This window comes from Acanthochromis polyacanthus, chromosome 11 (genome assembly GCF_021347895.1).
Source record: "Acanthochromis polyacanthus isolate Apoly-LR-REF ecotype Palm Island chromosome 11, KAUST_Apoly_ChrSc, whole genome shotgun sequence".
Lineage (NCBI taxonomy): Eukaryota > Metazoa > Chordata > Actinopteri > Pomacentridae > Acanthochromis > Acanthochromis polyacanthus.
In genome coordinates, this window is record NC_067123.1 from 26,065,260 (window position 1) to 26,085,536 (window position 20,277).

Here is a 20,277-nt window from a genome sequence, read left to right on the forward strand (position 1 = left end):
CTGGATGATGATTCTTTTTGAGTTTACACCCGTGAGAAGATCAGCGCAGCGGGTTTTTTGGATACAGATGCATTTCCATGCATTTGATCTCTCTATTTTCTGAAATTCGATGCGCCTGTGCTCTCGCTGTGTTTTATAAGGTTTGGTGTCGGAGATTTTGATATGAAAATGCAAAATCAAATAAGCAATGCTGCACTGTGGCAGCTTCTCAGATAACAACGGGTTAGCCTGGCTCAGTCAGTGTATATCAGACAGCTGCCTGAAAGACTATTTGTTAGTTTATACTCACTGTAGGTGACCTGGAATTGTTTGACATTTTGAGAGATGTGCTGCTGCACTCATATTTTTCCATCTAATATGAAGCTGGAGCCAACAGCCAGATAGCTTAGCATAAAGACTGGAAACAGGGCAAAACAGCAAGACTGTGGTAAGAATCTGCTTAGCAGCTCTTCTACAGATTTTATTTCGTTCGGGCAGAGTCAGGCTGGCTGTTTCTGCATGTTTTCAGTCTTTTCACTAAGCTAAGCTGCTGATTGTAGCTTCACATTTGGCATACAGATGTGTGAATGGTATCGATCTTCTCATTAAACTCTCAGCAAGAAGAACAAGAGAATTTCTCAAAATATCAATCTGTTCTTTTGACAGATATAATTCTTAATCCAAAATTAGCAGTTCTGTTTGTCATTCTTCTGTTGCTATTATTTTATGTATTTTAATTAACTTAACTGTGCATTTACTTATCATTGTAGCATCAATCAGGTCAGGTCACTCAAAACAAAGTAACCAGCACCATGCTATCACAACATAACTACAGTACGTATGGCCAGTTCAGATAATGATATAAGAATAAAAATGAGAAAGATTGTATTTGATATTCAGTCTACAATAAAGTTTGGAGCTTGGTTGTCACACAGCTTAAACCTTTAAAATCCATGTAATCACTTTTCATATTGCTTTGATCAATTACACACTGCATCAAACGCTTATTACGATCTAAACCAAGCCCTTCCTTCATGTTGCAATAGTCAACTGCTTGAAGGAAGTGACTCATAAGGATTACGAGAAAATAGGACTTTGTCATTTGAATTTACAGAACTTTGCTGACATTGTCACTTTGGAAACATACTTGTTGGAGAAGTGGCATCGAGGCAAACGCTTCACAGTTCACTAGAGAATAATGAATTAGAAGACCCTTAACGATGCCTGCTTGTGGTCCCTGCAAGACACAGATTTGGTGCACTCTTATTAGATACTATTATGTACCAGCACCAGTTTTCTAATATGTGATCGGTCTCATTTCATGAATGCACAACACTAATATGATGAGCCAGAGACAGGGAAGTCTTGCAATATATGCAATCCATTACTGACTTTATAAATTACTTGAAGTGCTTTCTCTGTGGTTTTGAATTGCTTTGTTTCCGATGGCATGTCTGCAATTTGGTTTTTATCTCCATTCAATCCTGCAGGCTACAGTAGAGCAAACCAGGACAATCCAACTCTGAAAAAGTTATTATAAAATAAATGTAAAAAAGAAAAACGATTCAGATTTATTCGGTTTTTCTGCATATTTCATTTTAATTATTCCATTTAATAGCTGCTATTTCCTGTTTTTTGTAAAAGCATCACCAGGAAGCAGTTAATATTTAATCCATTGTGCAACATATGAGAAACGCATAACAATTAATTTTGATTTAGAGAGTGATAGATGCACAACTGGAAAACAACAAACTAATACAAAAACCACCACTGAGCTGATTTCCTAATTTGCTGTTTATAGTGGTGTGCTGAGATTCCCCGTAGCGCAATGGATCTCAATTTGCTAATAAATGCATCTCCTCTCAGCATCCTCGGCATTGTCTTTATTATCAACAAATGTGATGCCCAGTGGTTGCAGTGGAGGCATCGACAGCTGAAAAACTGCTCTGCAGAGGCATCTGTTAATGTGTATTTGCTGCCATCTAGTGGCTGTAGAGGAAAATGCTTTATTTGGTGTAATGTATTCTCTGTACAATAGGGGTCACTATGAGGTCATTTTTCACATCTCCATGAGTTTTGTTTATTCGCCTTTGAAACACCACTTTGGATTAGTGTGGGAACTAACCTGCTCTGTGTACAATGACCACTAGGTGGCAGCAGATGGCAGTTTGCATTGGCCTTGAAAGCATAAATAGGTGAGATGAGATTAGGATTATTATTTGCAATCACTCATTTATGCAAACAAAGAAGATACAGTCCACCATTTTTGTTGGCATAATGGATACTGCATCCTGTTCCTCCCTGACTCAACCCCGTCCATTTATATGCTTGTCCTTCTGCGGATTTGTTTTATTTATGCAGTCAGACACTGACTTTGTTAGTGTGTGGGGATATTTACATCACCATGCGCATTTTAGCCTTAGGGTGTGAGGGGAACAAAAAAAAAAGACACATTTGCAGAGAGAGACAGACAGATGCAAATTAAGGTTTTGAATATTGTCCAAAGGCTTGTGATAATGTGTTTAAAGGTGCAGCTTTCAGAGTGGCCTTTTATTGTGGGCAGTCTAAGGCACACCTGTGCACTAATCATGGTGTCTAATCAGCATCTTGATATGGCACACCTGTGAGGTGGGATGGATTATCTCAGCAAAGGAGAAGTGCTCACTGTCACAGATTTAGACAGATTTGGAACAATATTGAGAGAAATGGTGATATTGTATATGTGGAAAAAGTTTTAGATTTTTGAGTTCATCTCTTAAAAAATGGGAGCAAAAACAAAAGTGTTGCATTTATATTTTTGTTGAGTGTGTATATATAGTTGCATAGAATATTTTTCTAGGGGGCCAACAGAAGGGGCAGGAATACACCTCTCTCTCTCTCTCTCTCTCTCTCTCTCTCTCTCTCTCTCTCTCTCTCTCTCTCTCTCTCTCTCTCGTTCTGCGCTACTCCCTCCCCACCCTCCTCATCCATCCCCCCCACCCACCCCCCACCCCCCCGGCTCCCCCACGTCCCCCCTTCTTCTCGGGACAGCTTCGCTCCACCAGTTCCCCACTGTGCCGGCCTGGAGAGGAGTAAGGGAGCGGAAAGAGGAGCGAGAAGAGAGGATTTGCTGAACCGAGGAGAGACAGACGGGGGAGAGGGACCATGGCTGCTCTCTCTGCCTTGCTGAAGACCTGGGTGATACTGCAGACCTTGTGCCTGGCTCTGGCCCAAGTGGTGAGTGGACAGTGGAGCTTGAGATCAGGCTCAGCTGCTTTATTCAGGGGTTCAGGGGGGATAAGGGCCCCCACAGAGGGCCCTCTGGATAACTTAAAGTGATGGTATAGGTTGTGTGCTGTCTTGTGTGCTGGTTGAAAATACTGAAGCCTGGCGACACAGACCTATGTGTGGTGACGATCGGGCTTTAGAGCATAAATGTAAAAGAAAAGAAGTGTTTCAGATGGGTCTGTGGACATGCAAGAAAGCTGGACAATCGTTTGTGGATTATCATCCTTGTCATGTATGGAGTCGTATCTCTGAGGAGCACCTGTTAAAGGCATGGATTTTTTGAGTACCGAGGCTACTTTTCTGGGGTGAAGAGGACGGTTGGGTTGTTTTTGTATAAATAAGAGACATTTTTTTCTGGTGCAAACTTGCCACGACAGATACAAAACTGTCTGAACTGACACACACACAGTCACAAACTTTGTTCACCGTGTGTGAAAGCCCCTCTTCAAACAGACACCCACATGTTACCCTTCTGGACTTTTTCGCCATCAAGGATTATTCTGTTTTTTTTTAAACACATGAAGAATTCAAAGTTGGATTAAGACTTTTTATCATGCGATGGACTCACTGTCGATGATATTCAAGACAGGATGGAGAGATGGGGGCGAGGAGGGGAGAGATGGGGGTAAACGGTGCCAGTCTCATGACTGTGCCTCCTCCCACATTCCTTATCAATTCTTTGTTTTTACCCCTCACATTTACACATTTTATTGTATTTACTTTGCTTTCTATGCTTTTTCTATGATATTTTAATGCTTTATAATAAAGTCATTGGACTTCAAGTGCATGCTTTGTAATCATTGATACTATTTATGGCATATTTTTAGCCCCACAGGTTAATCCAGATTGCATACCCAGTTTATAGAATGCTGTATAATGATTCATATATTTTTTGTGATTTTTATTTTTATTTTTAAGTATATTTCTTCATTTGTAAAACTGTGAAAACTAATTTATATAATATTAATATTGCTTTAAGGGTAAAAAGTGACAATTTATAGTGGCAGTGCATACTGTACTACTACATTATTGCTGATATATAGAATTTACAATAGATTTTCTCAGTATCTTTAAATAATTGTACAATTTTCATAACCGCTAAGTGACCAATGTGCTCGTTTGACATTTTCTCTTTCTGCCTGTTTCAGAGGGGTCCACCTGGACCTCAGGGCCAGCAAGGCCCACCAGGCCCCTCTGGCACTCCTGGGTCAGATGGCATTGATGTGAGTATCCACACAGGTTTGCCCAGCAGGTTTTTCACAAAGATCGTCATTGTGCTGGAGAAATACCAAACCCAGCTCTGATCTGCAGTACTGGAGTCTTACCAGCAGGGAGCACTGAGTATGAAAACACACTGTCACAAAAGAGCTCTGTTCAGTGCAGAGAGAGGGGTCTTTGAGGAGGGATCCTCAGCTTGGTCCTTGGTTTAGGTCACAGTAATGTGATACATGCGAGTTATTTTAAGGGTTAACAACAGGCAGGTTGTATAAATGTGCTGGAAATGAAAGCGGCTGGGCGGGTGCAGCAGGAAACAGTCTGCTGGTGTGTAGATAACATGCTTGGCGTCTAAATCCCAAATGAAATGTGAACAGGTTTTTGAAAATTGGCTTAGTTTTATTCTAAACAAAAATAAAGGCCATGATCTTGCAGTAAAGTGTGTCCTGCTATTGTATTTACACACTGTACATGCCAGTTACTAAATCTTTCTGCGCAGATGTACTTTACACTCAACTGAATTGTTGGATATGTGCCTTTCTGTGTACACTTTGGTCATAAGAACATTCGTGTAGCAATATGTATTTATGCAGAAGCAACATGGAAATTAGAGAGCCACCACAACTTTGACAGTTTTTATGTTCTAAAACTAATTAACAGCTAAAGCTGCCTAAATCATTTCCAGAAGAGCACAGTGGCAGATTGGTGAAGGACATTTAGGTGATGGATGTGATGCAGATATGAACTAAATGATTAATTCTAATACACAAGTCTAATAGGAGATGTTTAGCACATGTCATTTACTTTGGTAATCCGGTAATCTGTCTCTCTGCAGGGAGACAAAGGACCTCCAGGCACCCCTGGTCCACCAGTAAGTTTATAGTACATTGTTAGATGCAATATTGCAGCAAATTTAACTTGTGATTTAGCTGGACCTGGTTTTCTTCATGCTTTGTGTTTTACTGTAGGGGCTGAAAGGAGAGCCAGGAGAGCCAGGTCCTGACGGTCCGCCAGGAGAGAATGGCATTGATGTAAGTAGAATTTAATGGTGATGTGTTCTTTGTGTGTGATAAAATGAAAAGAATATTATTACTATGAAACGATAGAGGAAAAAATTATTCCAAAAAGAAAACGTCTGAGAGGCTTAATATGCTGAATTAGTAGTACTTGCATACTGGCATAACAGGCTTTATCCTAATATTTTACACATTTTTCACTTGGCAACAGCATTTACAATTTTTCCCATGGACTGGGCTTAATATAACATGTAACATATTGTCATAATGCTAGATGCTAAACATTGGTTTATTGTGTGGTATTTTCATCATTCCTATGTAAAGAATGGCAACCGAGAATTGTTGTTGGCACGTGTTGGCAAGATTATACAAAAATTACCAGGCTGGATTTCATGAAACTTAGTGGTGGAGATGAAGCAGGAAGAACCCATTACATTTTGGGGGCAGATCTTAAACACCTTCTTTATAACTGAGAAACAGGCTATTGACCTAGTTGGAGGACTGCTACCTGTAGTTTCTCACGTTTCCCAGTTTGGTTTCAATTGGTAATTTATTTTTTTCAGCAACTAGTCAGGAATACTCACATGATGAACTAGATATTTTATGTCAAACCCATTATACTTTGCTGATGACAACAATTAAGTCTCCAGTCATCACTAGCTGAATAGCGATAGAGACACTCAGATTGGTTTAAAATGATTTTTGAACTTCCTTTGTGGATTTGCCTGATAGTAATTGCATTGCAGCTTGTCTGAGGGCACTGAGGGCAAGTTGTTGCTTCAGCCTAGATCACAGGGAAATTGAGTGTCAATGCCAAATAGTCACATGCTACCAAAACTCTCTCTCTCTCTCTCACACACACATACACAAACACACACATACATGCATTCCTCTGAGGTTTAGTCAGTAATCCGCCCCGGAATCTCAATCTCAGGTTTGCTTCCCAATTACTGTGTCAGCTTCGATCAGATGTGTGATTAACCCTGTTGTGAGGTGAATTCAAGTCACGTGTAAACTAATGGTGTCCTTTCTGACCGTTTCCCTGCCATGAACTTCTGTACAGTTTACCTTCCTGCTTTCATCCCTTTCTGTCTGTCTGCAGGGTTTGATTGGAGCGAAAGGTGATCGAGGTCCCATCGGGAGCCCTGGCCCAAAGGCAAGAGTCTAAATGTTGACCTGAAAAGATTATTAGAACAAATGCACCATTATACTGCTGCTATGTGAAAAACAGGGGTCAGTTTTGCAGCAACAAAAACAACTCCGGGGCTTGTTCCCTTTGTGTTGTCACTGTGATGTTGAGCAGCACAACTGAACCCCTGCTGACAGTACAAGTTATATAATTAGTGTCGCTCTTTATTTTTTTTGTGCTTGTTTGTTGCAGCTGTAATAAAATATGATCTTAGCAAATTTGTTAATTCCACACCCTCAGGATATTTTTCTTACTTATTTGTGAAAGTTTCTAGCATGTAACCACTATAGTTACGTGACTGTTTTCTCTTGTCTGCAGGGTCAACCCGGTCCAAGTGGTGAGCCCGGACCTCCAGTAAGTAAATTACAGCTATCTGTTCATTAGGTACATTGAAAAAAAAAAAAAAAAAAGCAGTCTAACACAGCAGTCCTGCTAGAAAACATGCCACCTTCGCGAAGATTAATGTGCTGAATGGTTGCACAAATTTAGAAAAAACACATTAAAAGTCACATGAAAAATGATGGCAAGTTAATACACAAGGTAATATTTATACAGCAACAAGAGACGTGCAAGTAATAAGGTGTGTCTCTTAGAACAGAAAGAACTTTCATCATCAGACCCTTTTTTTCAACTTTTTTTTCTGATAAGAAATTCTCATTAAAAGTTTGTGATCATGTTGGAGGATATAGTTTGTGGTGCTGTTGAACTGCACTATTATTTATTACCTGAGTCGCACTAATATAAATGGGGTGGACAAATCTGCAGAAAAAATTGCCTCGTCGAGTGATAAATATATACTTTACAATATGTATTATACATTACATTATTGGATTGTTACTCCTGTATCAATACATATGAAGCATTTTACTGCTGGTCCTGGAGGAACCATTTTTCAGCAACTATCATACTTTATATTAAGTTAGGTAGTTTAGACCACTGGCTGCCCACCTATTGATCAGGTCCCTCTACAGAAATGTGAGTGGTCGCCTGATGATGAATGGGGTAGCAAAGAAGAAAAAACACAGTTCTGCCTCACATAGTTGACAACTTTTTATATATATATTTTCCCAACATTTTTATAATAATAATAATTTTGCCTTCTTGGTGCTGCTGAAAGATTAAATGTCTTTTTGTTGGAATAGCTCATAATCTGTGGAAATGTGACAGTCAGATGCTTTTTCTGTAAGGGGTTGCAAGCAAAAAAATACATGTTTTATCCTCTAAAGTCTACTGAAAGTCAGTTATTGAGTAAATATTCTTGCTGCATATTTGCATAAAATGACTTGTGGTTAATTATGTAACATTATCTCAACGGGGTTCCGTGGTACTTAAGAAATGAGTTATGAATGAGTGAATTATGTGTTGTTTAAAGCCTAGTCAGTTTCCCAACAAACATATTGTAACGCAGCTGGTCTCATCAAGCAACCTCCTGAGTCCCTTTTTTGTTATGCCTGAATGCCTGACCAGCTGTGCCCCCTTTCCAGTGCACCCAGATGTGGCATATGCTTCTTCCAGCTGACATGAGCCTTATTTTCTATAACAATCCAATTCTATATGATCATGGAATGCAACCACTGAGTTCATGCATCATTTGTAGTACCGTCTGTCTTCGCTAGGTGGTGCTCAGAGTCCATCTTTTGCACATCCTCCAATATATTTAATTCCACAGTCATCCAATGTCATGCTTGAATGCTACACTATTAGATAATCCTTTATTTAGCATTAACAGGCGTCCAGTCTGAGGGCTGAGCTTGTACACTCGGCTGTCTTACGCTGCACAGGCAGGAGATCGTGCCCTGTAGGCTGTTCTCTCTCCAAGACGGCTTACTTACTTAATTACTTTGTTTATAATTAATTCCAAGCACAAGACACAGCAAACACAAACTGATTGTGTTCTGTGCCTTTGTTCCTGAGCACTGTTTAACCTGTGCTGACACTGTACACACGCATTACCGAATTACTGCATTTGTTATTAATTGGCTTTCTCAAACATTAACTGATACTCCGATGGATTGGTTCTACTTGTCATATGGTAATTGAACCCCCTTCTCTCTTCTGTCCACACAGGGGTCCGGTCTTCCAGGTCTGGCTGTAAGTAGCTCTTATGGCATTACACAGTTATGCCTTTATCTCTTAATAGCTTTTCTTTGAGGTGTGGAAGTAATTTGTGGAAGGTGGGGTATGTTCATATTATATTGTCCTTTGCACTCCTTCACTATGCCACCATCTGTCTAGGGCGCTCCAGGGCCAATTGGTCTTCCTGGTGAAATCGGGCCAAATGGAGCAAAGGTAGTAACTTCAGTTTATCATACTGTCTTCATGACCTACAAACATAAATGAGCCAGAATCCTTTGATTTTCAGCTTCTTATTTAAAGTTTCCTAACATTTTTGTCTTCATTCAGGGTGTCATGGGACCACCTGGACCTCCAGGGCTTCCTGGACCTCCTGGCAAGCCAGTAAGTGTCCATCCAGGATTGGTTTCACAGGGAAAATCTGATCAGTTGATCATCTCTCTTTTGAATTTTACCAGAGATGATCTTGGAGTTAAAATTCCTTCAGACAAAAGAAGACAAGGAGCTCTGCTGTGACCATCTGATCCACCTTTTCTAACATTGTTGTATAGTGGATGGGCTGAATAACTTTCAAAATAACAATTTTTGCTCACCTTTTCCAAATCCAGTAAGCAGGTAGAAAATAGCAGGATAGTCAACATAAGCAACAATTTCCCCTAAAGCACGTTAATTACTAGATTTTTGAGGCTGGCACTGATCTGATAATCAACCTGTTACAGCCTGTCTTCTTATATGAACACATGAAATAGCAGTTCATCTGTTTTAATACTATTTTTTTTTTAATAAAACCCCTCAATCATTTATTTTTTATTTGTGCAATATTTTGCAGTTCAAAAATGTAACATTTCAGTGTTCTGTGGTGGACAAACCATGCAACTCATTCCAATTACATTTAACATAAACTCAAACTTTATCTACCGAAAAGACGTCCTGGTAAATAATTTCATGAAAAGAGTCTTTTCAGTGACTGAGATTGCTGTAAAAATTCTGAAATAAATTAGCTACCAGGAGCTTATTGGGTTTAATCAAGCTTATACTTCCATCAGTCTAATTGCAGTTGACTTCCTTTCACTGAGTGGGTGGACATAAAAAATGAGATAATGCTATGTCTCCGTTCAAAACACCCAGCAGCAGTTAATGTGTTTTTTTTAAATGTACTGTATGGTAACAAAACACCTAGCACAGCCAGAGCTCACTGCTGCTTGTGCAGCTCCCAGCAGACACTAAATGGTGAGGTACCAAAAACAGTTTTGAGAGGTACGCTTTCATGTCTATTTTCCAGTGGTGTATGTAGTCTCCTGTGTGCATCTCTGACTGACTCCAAGAAGGGAGGGGGGTGTATCTTCATTGAGAATGATGTTGCCAGCCTAGGGGAGTGTATTTGTTTAGCTTTAGTGCTGTCCTAGGGTAAATAAACCCCCATTAGATCAGTGGGCTGTCTCATCTGACTGAAGTAGGAATACATCAGGCCCTGTAAAGATACTTTACTTTCGAATGCAATCTATAAACAGCGAGAAGGAAAGATGGGAAGAAAATAGATGAAGAGGAACAGAGAAAGTGTGCTGGCTCAGCTCAGAAGAGAAGATGCAACTGTCTGCCAACTGTGACCCAGTGACTTTCCTCCTCCATATATCTATCTGTCTGTCTAGGGTCCTCCAGGAAAGTTCATTGGTGGAGAGGAAGGCAGTGCAGACTTCCAGGTAAGACCTTAGGACATCTCCCTTCTTGCAAATCTTTTTTGACACAAGTTACCTTTTCATAATTCATACGCTTCTTTCTCTCTCTACAACAGTGTCCTCTTAACTGTCCAGCAGGACCTAAAGGTCCCCAAGGACTACAGGGAGTCAAGGTGAGTAGCCCGAGTGTTTGTTTCAAGCATCAATGAATATTTTACATTGCAAAATCATTGTGACACCAACCTGACTGACTTTTTCCCTCTAGGGACACAAAGGACGTGCTGGTGTTCTTGGAGACCCTGGTAGCATAGGAAAACCGGTGAGCGGCACAGTCTCTGCTACAGGGGATACATGCATGCCCTCAAACACCCATACATGTACATGCTGTACAGTTTTGCACATCCACCATTCAGGACCACAAGAGGCAAGGATTAGCTCTAATGAAGCCCCCTGAGGCACATGACTGGCGCTAATCTGGCTGCGATTAGTCAGGCCTGGCCCTGGCCCTGCAGTCAGCATGCAACAAGCCAGATGAAAAGGGGGGGGGGGGGGGGGGCAGGTACATGAAGGGGAGGATGACAGAGTCAGGGTTCACATAGCCCTCTCACCTCGCTGTATTAAGCACATCTAATGAGCACACAGTGGGCTCCGAGGGAGCAGCTAGCCAAGCTCGAGGAATTAGCCTCTGATCTTCCCACACAAGGAGCCTTCTGGCAGTGCTTAGATGCTCAAAACACTCAACACACCAAGGAACCACTCCTCCCAGGCTGACCAGTATTTTAGAAGACTTGCGATGACTCAAGGTTGCACTGTAGCTCTGCTCTTACTTTTTTCCTCTTAAAGAGAATCAGTAAGAGCTATTTACATCCCCACTAGCTCTTTAGAATAAAACACAGATACGGCAGATAGTACAGTACTTTTTTACTTGCTATATCATTGATCACTAAGGGATGCCAAAGACTAACAAAGATTATTGCTTTCATCTTCATCTAAACTGCTGAAGAAAATGTCTATGTGACATAAGCCTTGATTATACTATCTTGCAGATTCACACCCAGATAGCTGTGGACATCATAGATGTGGAGTTATTTTACTAGTTTCTAGTCCACTTGGAGTCCACTCAAAAGACTTCATGGTCCTTATCACACCCTTGCTTAGCGATAAACATGGAAAGTAAAATGGTATGTGTCCACATAGGCATTTTTGAATGCAAAGGGTTGCACCACTTCTCAGCATTGGAAGCTTGATGTCTGTGCAACTAGATTTTGTCATGAGAGACACATGTGCTTCACAAGAAAACCAATAAATGGCACACCCTCCTGCAACCATTCAAGCACTGGTTGCACCTGACTGGCTAACCACCCCACTCATAGGCGGTCTGCTCTTGGATTTCAAACCAGACCAATATGGCAGCTTGTTTGGCAACTTTCACTTACATTACAAAAACAGTTCACAGTTATTGCTTAAAACATTTGCAGTGGGAAATAAGCCATGAAGCTGACAAATCTGTGGGTTACTTTAAAGTTGTTTTTTTTAGGAATTTCCAAAAGCAGCGGGCCCCAGCTGGTTTTGCATAAAGTAGCCTGGACTTCAATTCTGTGAAAGTGAGCTGTGGGAAACATGATGTCATGTTTCTCGAAAACAAATGTGCTACTCCCAGAATGCATTGCACAGCAGCTTACATGGACAGTGAATGGGAAGCTTATAAATGATGGCTCCTGTATATGTATCTCATAACTCTGTCCTTAAAGCAGTCTGTGTGCACATCTGCTTGGATACAAAATCAAGGCTTAATTAAGGCTTAACACTAGCTGAAGCACTGTGCTAAAGCCAGGAAACATTTACGGTAGCTTAGCCTAGCTTATTTAGTGGGGAAGGCAGCAGGAAACGGGTAGCCTCACAAAAAAAGCTGTAATTTTATCAAATAAACTAACCCAGAATTTATTCTTGATGCTTAGCTGAGACAATGAACCCCTGAGCCCTGCTTCATATTTAACCTATAGATGAAAAGCCACCATCATGCTTCCCACGTAGTTCTAGGTAAAAATAGAATATAATTGTATTCTCCAGAATGCTGAACTCTTCCTTTTGATAATACAGACAACCCATTATAACCCAAATCAGCTGCTTCATGTACCAAGACCAAGGTTGAATATTTGAGGAGGTTGCGGTAGGTTTTTCTTCAGTCTTCATTAATTTTTGATTAGCTAACTCTAGCTAGCCAATTAGCATCAGCAGGTTTCTATAAAGCATGACTTGGCAAGTAAACAGTACACAACCATCAAAGGCCAGCTTAGACATCAAAAGCAACCATCAAGTGGATTTTCTCTCCAGTTCAAAGTTTTCTTCGATCAAACACAAGGCATATAAACCTTCTACAAATTTAAGAACGTATTGTGAATGTGCCATGATTGGAAGCAGCAGGTACAGGTGTGACAGAGAGAAGCACGGATTGAGAGAAAATAATCAGCCTGCTCTGTTTCTTTTCTTCACCAGGGCCCCAGGGGAGAAATAGGCATCTCTGGGGAACAAGGCATCCCAGGACCTCCGGTATACTGAGAATGATTTTATTTTTCATCAGTAGTAATTAGAAATAAAAGCTAATGTCCTTTTATTTTGCCATATTATAATCTTAAACTGACACTTGCAGTGGTCTGTGCATGTTCATAGTCAAGGGTGAGTCTCTGTCTGACCTTGTTTTACTTTCCATTCAGGGTCCAATGGGTCTCAGAGGTTATCCAGGGATGATGGGTCCCAAAGGAGAGGCAGTGAGTAACCTATTTCTTTTCATCACATTCACTAAGAAGTTTCTTGTGTTTTTTCTCTCTTCGGGTATGAGGCCGTTCTCATTCTCAGATGAGCACCAAGGAGGCGCAGCCAGACTTGCCCCCACTATACAAACATCATCCATTACCAGCAACGGGGACATATGGAAATGATGCTAACACAAATCTCTCTCCTCCTCTAATGAGTTGGGGTTGTCTGGGTCCTCGGTGCCTCCATCTGTAGTTAATGATCCGCTGTAGCCATCTGTCTTACTGTTAACATTAGCCACGTTAGCCAAGTTAGCACCCCGGCTTAGTGCCAAAGCAAGAGTGGCTGGCTCTGTGTAGCTCCCATTAGCGAAGTGAGTTAAGCGCTAATTATCCCTTTATCACAATGAATAGTAGGTTACTGTGACTTAACATCCTCTCTGATCTCAAGTGATTGATGGCACTTTGTTGTTTTCCCATAGGGCCCTCGTGGTTACAAGGGCATCAACGGACCTGTAGGAATTCCCGGTCCTCCTGTAAGAACACGCACACACACACACACACACACACACAAAGCACAGACTAATCTACTCATAAAAAATCAGGTACATACACAAACCTTAGGTAGTCTGAGCCTCTTCATTTTTTTGCAGGGTGAGGAGGGACCTCAGGGACCACCCGGAGAGGCAGGAGACAAGGGAGACAAAGTGGGTGACATTCCTTGTGTTTTCCTTTGAAGTTCATTGTCAAAGCAGTGGCACATGTGGAAAAAAAGAAGATGAAATATTCTTTCGAACTTGAATGGAAACAATGACCCTGATGTGCATTGTGAATACACTGAGGCTGATTTGGTTATCTTCTGCAGGGCAGTCGAGGTATCCAGGGCCCACAGGGTGCAGTTGGCAAAAAGGGAGAGAATGTGAGTGAACGCACTTTTGTTTGTGCTCTGCACAACAGTGGAGGTGATCAGACAGTATGCCAAATGAAGTCCACTCACTCATCTGCCTGCTTTTTCAGGGTCTGCCGGGTATTGATGGGAAAGATGGCACACCTGGTATTCCTGGAATCAAGGTAAGTGAGTGCCAACGGTGTAGCTTCAATCCGAGTAGAAGATGGCAATTTATTCCTCTTCTGCTCTCTTTCATGCAGGGTGGCCCTGGGCAGGCTGGCATGCCTGGTCCTCCTGGTCCTCAGGGAGCAGCAGTGAGTGATATTTTGGTGTATTGGGGAAGGATATATGGTTGTTTGAGGTTTGTTCAGCAATGCCACTAAAAACACATGCAAATGAACTAGTCAGTAAAGCTCATTGTCACTCAGATCACGTAGGGGGGCAATCTGTTCTACTCCTCAATTCGACAAAGCCACAACACAGACAGGGGAAACCAGCGTGAAGCAGCCTGTAAATTTTGATATGTTTGGTTTTCTGGGCAGTCATCCAGGTTAAGAGTGACCCTGTGACCCACACTGTTTTAGAATATAAACCACCTTGAAATAGCATTCTCCCTCCCACCGCAAGCGATTTATCACAATCAGGCCAGCGGGTATACACAAGTGTGTGTTTGTGTGCGCATCATTCTGACTAAGAGGTAATGGAGCATGAGATGCACACTTTGCTGTGTGGTCACTGCGGTGACACGAACACTGCTGCAAACTCAAACACCGTAACTTAGTCTGCTTTAGGCCCAGCTGTGATACACCATCACGCACACACACACACACACACACAATCACTGTCGGGTGTATGGCTATGGAAACCACTTAGTCTGTTTTCATTGTTAGTATTATTATTTTATCAAGCACCAACATTATTACCAGGGCCTGTACACTAATACCCACAGCCATTTCCCACTTGCGTTTTCAGATTTATTGTCTGCATTGTGCAGAATGGTTTGATTAACATTCATTTCACTTGTGTTAATTCTGCCTGTAGGGATTACCTGGCAGCCCTGGGGCAAAGGGTGGAGCTGGAGCGAAGGTATGTCTTTTAGCTGATGTTTACTACTAATCTAAGCATTTTTCAGGTTTCCATTCTCATTCAGTGCATACCTTTCTCATGTAATCTTCTCTTGCCAGGGAGAACCTGGACCGAGGGGTCATGTTGGCATGGCAGGTGCCTCGGGACCTTTGGTAAACATTGACAGAATTATGTGGTTTTTTTTCCTCTTTTTTAAGGTATTGCAAGCTTTAATTGTGCAGTGGAGTGATTAAATGTATTTTTGCCTCCTCTTAGGGTGAGCCTGGTCTTCCTGGTGAGCCTGGTATGGAAGGAGTCCCTGGACCCAAGGTATAAACTCAAAATATGACATTAAAACACCGAGAACTACTGCTTCAAAACTATGTCTACTCACCTCAGCTGATGTCTGCAGGGTGACAGAGGCCAGCGGGGAGAAGTTGGGCCACAGGGAGTCGTCGGCAAGCCTGTAAGCTGCATTGTGTCTTTTTCAAATGCATTTTGAACAGAGTCCAGGATGTACTTCTAACATTATATAATCTCCTAACAGGGAAGCAAAGGAGAGAGAGGCCCCATTGGTGTTCCAGGTGCCCAGGGTCTTAGTGGAACTAAAGGAGACAAGGTCTGTGCATTTGTGTGCATGAAAAAAATACAGATATCATTGTGTCTAAAATGTGCATTATTGCCCAGTATGCTCACGCTTATAGTACTGTAGTTGCATCTACTTGCCCATTGAGGGCAGTGTTTACCCATGAATAAAAGTCCAATGAATCCACAGTAAATCACTGAATGAGGCAAACAATATAAATGATAATTTGAGTATCTTCTTGTTACTTGTTTTAGGAGTGAGGAAACATCCATCCTATTTTGTGATCTCTGGTGTTACTGGCTTCAATCAATGTTGAGCTTATTTAGCTTATGTTTGACCATGTTTACGTGTACTTCATCAATCTCTCTTTCTAGGGCTTCCAAGGAAAAGTTGGGTCAAAAGGGGACGTTGTGAGTAGCACTTTGGCTCTTTTAAACAGAATTGTCAGAAACGTTGTGTATTTCACCTCCAAACGTCTGCAACCTCCAGCCTTCTCTCTCCTTTTCTTCATCTTTTCCTCTCTGTCGCTCTTAGGGTGACCCTGGCGTTGAGGGACTGGCTGGCGAGAAAGGTGAAAAGGTAAAAAAAAAAATGATTGCAGCTCAACCTAAAGCTGTTTGAAACTTTGTGTTATGACAAAATCCCCAATGTCTCTTAATATATATGTATGTATGAAAAAATTCTACAACTTTCTGGTTTTATGTAAGAAGGTTTAAACATTTGGTTCCGAAGGCATCAAAGCAGAGTGATATATAGCCGAAAATGTACCAAAGTTAAAAAGAAAAAGGAAATGTCTGTTTTTGAATTTGCATACAAATCCTCACAATAATCCAGATGGCAAATAAGCTATTTACATGACAGTGAAGGAACAATGCACATTAGCTTTTTGAAGCCGCATTTTTAGACGTTCATTTACAATATTCCTTCTTGAATTATAGCTCAATAAGTGTCTCACAGGCACAAATGATCGACAGAGGTGATGAATGCGAAAATGACTGTCTGTCTTTGCTGTGACAGGGTTTGTCTGGTGAACCTGGGCCCAAAGGACAGGTGAGAATTGCACTGTGGACGTCTAATGACCACTGGATTTGTTTTATCCTCTTTCATTTGTTCCCTTATGCAACAGTTTAGTGGCTCTTTTGTTGCACTCCTCATACATCTTTAATGCTATTCTTTTCACAGCAAGGAATTAGGGGGGACACTGGACACAATGGACCCACTGGAGATCCTGGTAAACCGGGAGACCTGGGACCACCAGGGCTACCTGGTCCTAGGGGTCTTAACGGAGAGCGAGGAGTACCTGGCATGCCAGGCATTCAGGGATCACCAGTGAGTCCACTTCACTCTTGATCGGAACATTATTAATATGCATGGTACATATATGGACCGATGCTGATCGATGCTTCGTCAGTTGCTGCCTCTTTGCAATACTCAGTCCCCTTCTTCCACTCTCCAGGGACGTGATGCATCTGACCAGCATATTATCGAAGTGGTGTTGAAGATGTTGCAGGGTGAGTGTCTAGACATGAATATTCACCTTTGATGTCCATAGAGGAGATTAGATTAGTTCATTTCCTGAAACTACTTTCATCTCCTGAGCAATCAGTTGCCCGCTATCAAAGGTCGTTTAATCAAAATGATGATGGTGTCTCTTTTGTTACAGAGAGGCTAGCAGCAGTGGCAGTGAGCGCCAAGAGGGCTGTGCTTGGTGGTGCAGGTGTAATGGGACCTCCTGGGCCCCCTGGACCTCCAGGAGCACCTGGTCCTCAGGGGTTACATGGCTTACCTGGTGCACGTGGCATCCCAGGTATCTTTGGAGCACCTGGGCAGATTGGAAACACGGGGCTGAAAGGTAAAACTAAATCGGATGGCATTGATATGTATGGATATTGCCAATAGATGTTGAAGAAATTCTTTCTTAGCCTACATCTGTTGCCTTTACATCTTTCTTAAGGAAAGAGAGGCGCCAAGGGAGAGAGAGGCGATCCAGGTAAACCTCACCCAGGACCACCAGGGCCCCCAGGAATACAAGGTAAGAACTGAAAAAAGTTTACGCACCCTTTTAAAATTGAAAACAATCTCAGCAAGTTTCCACTGATGCCAAAACCTAAATGGAATGTCTTGACAAGCTATGTTTTCTTCATGTATTAACTTGAAATGTCATAGCCAGTTCACAGGACCTGACTATGCCAAATCGCATCTTTGTCATGGGTGTTGAAGCATTGTGGCTGTTTTCCAACCTCCACCATTTTGTGTGTGTTGGGTCTATTTTTGAGACAGCTCTCAAGTCAAGAGTAACACCAAAAATGAAGCACATTTGGAAATGTTAATAAATGTCTGTAAATCTCCGGAAAGCAATATAAAGCGTACACTTTTGACATACTGTAGGCAAAATGACATTGGAATAGACATGAATGTACCGATGTCACTACCTAAAAAGGTAAAAAAACAAAACTTTTGGGTTATGGCATGGTCTTGTTTTCATGCTTAAAATTGCAACAGAGAGTGAGAAAGGCAGATAAAGGTTGGCGGTATGTTGATGTCACAGGATTCAGAAGGCCAGAGACCAACATTCAGTACTTCAATGTCAATGACAAATGGTTCATTGTCGAACTAGAGAAGAACAGGAAATTGTATGATGTATAAACCTCATATGCATTATGATTTATTCACAAAGTCTGTCTAAATTGCACTTTGTGACATTTTGCTTTTATGCAACTAACTTTTCCACCTCAGCTGAGTGGAAATATCTCTTCTTTTTTTTTGGACTGTTTTAGTGTTTCCGCTCAGGTTTTTTATGGGCCAATTGGAAATGTGCATTAAAAGACAGGTGGATGGAAACACACTTACTCACCACAGGTGAAGAAGAGGAAGCAACTGAAGGACTTGGCATTACAGCTCTTGCCACAGGAGAGCCTGCTGAAAAGCATTTTAAAGGCATCATTAACTCTAGTCATTTAACAGATGCTTTTGAATGAGAATGTAATAGGATTGCAACAGTACACGCTAATTTGAACACTGTAAGACACACTCACACTCCCCTGTGCACACATACACACGATTTAAATATATGCATACACACAGTGCACGTGTGTAATTGAAATCTTGAATGGGGTTTCCACTGTTTACATGTTTTGCAGTGCCATTTGTCATCTTGACCCTTAGAAATCAGTTAAAACCCCTTCTCCCTCTAAATCTGTAGGTCCTCCTGGTGTTGATGGTGTGGCTCGGGATGGTAGGCCCGGCGAGAGAGGACCTCAGGGATCAGCTGGAGAGGCTGGTCGCCCCGGTAAGGCAGGCTCGTCAGGTCTCCCAGGCTTCTGTGAGGCAGCGATGTGTCTGGCAGCGTCAGCGTACACCTCACCGAGACTACAGGAGGCTGGAACGATCAAAGGACCCAATGTTTAGAGACCTGTTCCCGCAACACCTGGGAGAGAGGGGAGAGAAAGCAGGAGAGACGGCAAGAGACCACTCTTCTCAGTCGGATAACATCAAGAATGAGAGGTGGGGGACAATATTAATGTGGTGACTGGATATGTAGCCCCCCTCCCTCCTAGGACTGACAACCTGAAGTTTTTTACTGGTGGGGCATCATGATCTTAATCCCCCACATCACCATGACAACAGCAGCTCACGGCCACCCACATCCCTCTGAATTCTCTAGTGTTTTTTGGATGATGTCAGTGTCAGTCCCATCCAAATATCCCAGCCCAGCTCCAACAGTGAAAGAGGAACAGATTCATCTTGCATCTCCTTGTCTCCCACCAACACAGTATCTGAGCTGAAAACCAAATGTGATGAAGGGTGCTACTCTTTTCAACCGTGGTCACTTTAAATGGTTTTATATATGCAATATTTTCTTTGAGATGTGTTTTGAAGTTTAAATGCCATGTCTTCTCTTGCGACATCACACCTGACGCCTTAAAAGTGTACAAAAAGGACCAATAAATGATTGCAGCCTGAATGTCCACTCAGTACTGTACTGTATTGTAAAATGTAGTCTTTTCATTTGTAAGCTTGAGCGAAATCCCTGATTTACCTCATGTGTACATTGCCCCCCTCCCCTCCCAATCCACCGCTTTCTACCCAAGTCTCATTTTAGAAACTAACGACTAGCTTTATCTCTTCCTCTTGTTGCCTGGCAACAGCATATCCCGATGGGCACTCCCATCTCCCACAATGCAGTGCTGTAAATCTTTGTAAATGTGTGTTGATTATTATGTAGAGAAAAAAGAATGGGTTACGATATGCACCAACAAAAATCCTGTGTTAATGAAATCGATGAATAATAAGGAGTTCCTGCAGTAATAATGACTTTTTCTCAAAATCAATCAATTAACAGTCCAAATGTGCTTTCCATGCCACTGTCAACTCTCCACAGGATGTCAGCGAACTAATGACTGATTTATTTTCATCAAAAGAAGCTATTTATTGTTCTTTATATAGTCGTCTGTAAAAAGTTTTTTTTTTTCCTGGCTGTTCAGGTCTTCCCAAACCAATAAAGAGGAACCTTTTGTAAAATCCAATGTTCTTCTGTATCATGTTGGGAATGGAAATGGATTTCTTACA

At 41.7% G+C, this 20,277-nt stretch overlaps 1 protein-coding gene across 1 annotated transcript; it reads left to right on the forward strand.

Annotated features, from left to right (window-relative positions):
- The first annotated feature begins 372 nt into the window (after nucleotides 1-372).
- On the forward strand, nucleotides 373-20,234 carry col9a2 (procollagen, type IX, alpha 2). Its single transcript, XM_022194479.2, has 33 exons — nucleotides 373-427; nucleotides 3,010-3,195; nucleotides 4,395-4,469; nucleotides 5,297-5,332; nucleotides 5,430-5,492; nucleotides 6,580-6,633; nucleotides 6,985-7,020; nucleotides 8,734-8,757; nucleotides 8,902-8,955; nucleotides 9,070-9,123; nucleotides 10,389-10,439; nucleotides 10,532-10,588; nucleotides 10,681-10,734; nucleotides 12,912-12,965; nucleotides 13,130-13,183; nucleotides 13,651-13,704; nucleotides 13,822-13,875; nucleotides 14,034-14,087; nucleotides 14,186-14,239; nucleotides 14,318-14,371; nucleotides 15,099-15,143; nucleotides 15,242-15,295; nucleotides 15,399-15,452; nucleotides 15,535-15,588; nucleotides 15,670-15,741; nucleotides 16,083-16,118; nucleotides 16,243-16,287; nucleotides 16,726-16,758; nucleotides 16,891-17,037; nucleotides 17,165-17,219; nucleotides 17,372-17,560; nucleotides 17,663-17,740; nucleotides 18,911-20,234. The coding sequence occupies exons 2-33, from the start codon at nucleotides 3,124-3,126 to the stop codon at nucleotides 19,114-19,116; spliced, it is 2,076 nt and encodes a 691-aa protein (XP_022050171.1). The 5' UTR covers nucleotides 373-427; nucleotides 3,010-3,123; the 3' UTR covers nucleotides 19,117-20,234.
- The last annotated feature ends 43 nt before the right edge of the window (nucleotides 20,235-20,277 follow it).

What these genes read in the sequence shown, in the direction of transcription:
- col9a2 (XM_022194479.2), top strand. Translation starts at nt 3,124, where the DNA reads ATGGCTGCTCTCTCTGCCTTGCTGAAGACCTGGGTGATACTGCAGACC. An exon ending in TAGGAATTCCCGGTCCTCCT is followed by an intron (nt 13,705 to 13,821) that starts GTAAGAACACGC and finishes ATTTTTTTGCAG; the next exon opens with GGTGAGGAGGGACCTCAGGG. An exon ending in GGTGTTGAAGATGTTGCAGG is followed by an intron (nt 17,220 to 17,371) that starts GTGAGTGTCTAG and finishes CTTTTGTTACAG; the next exon opens with AGAGGCTAGCAGCAGTGGCA.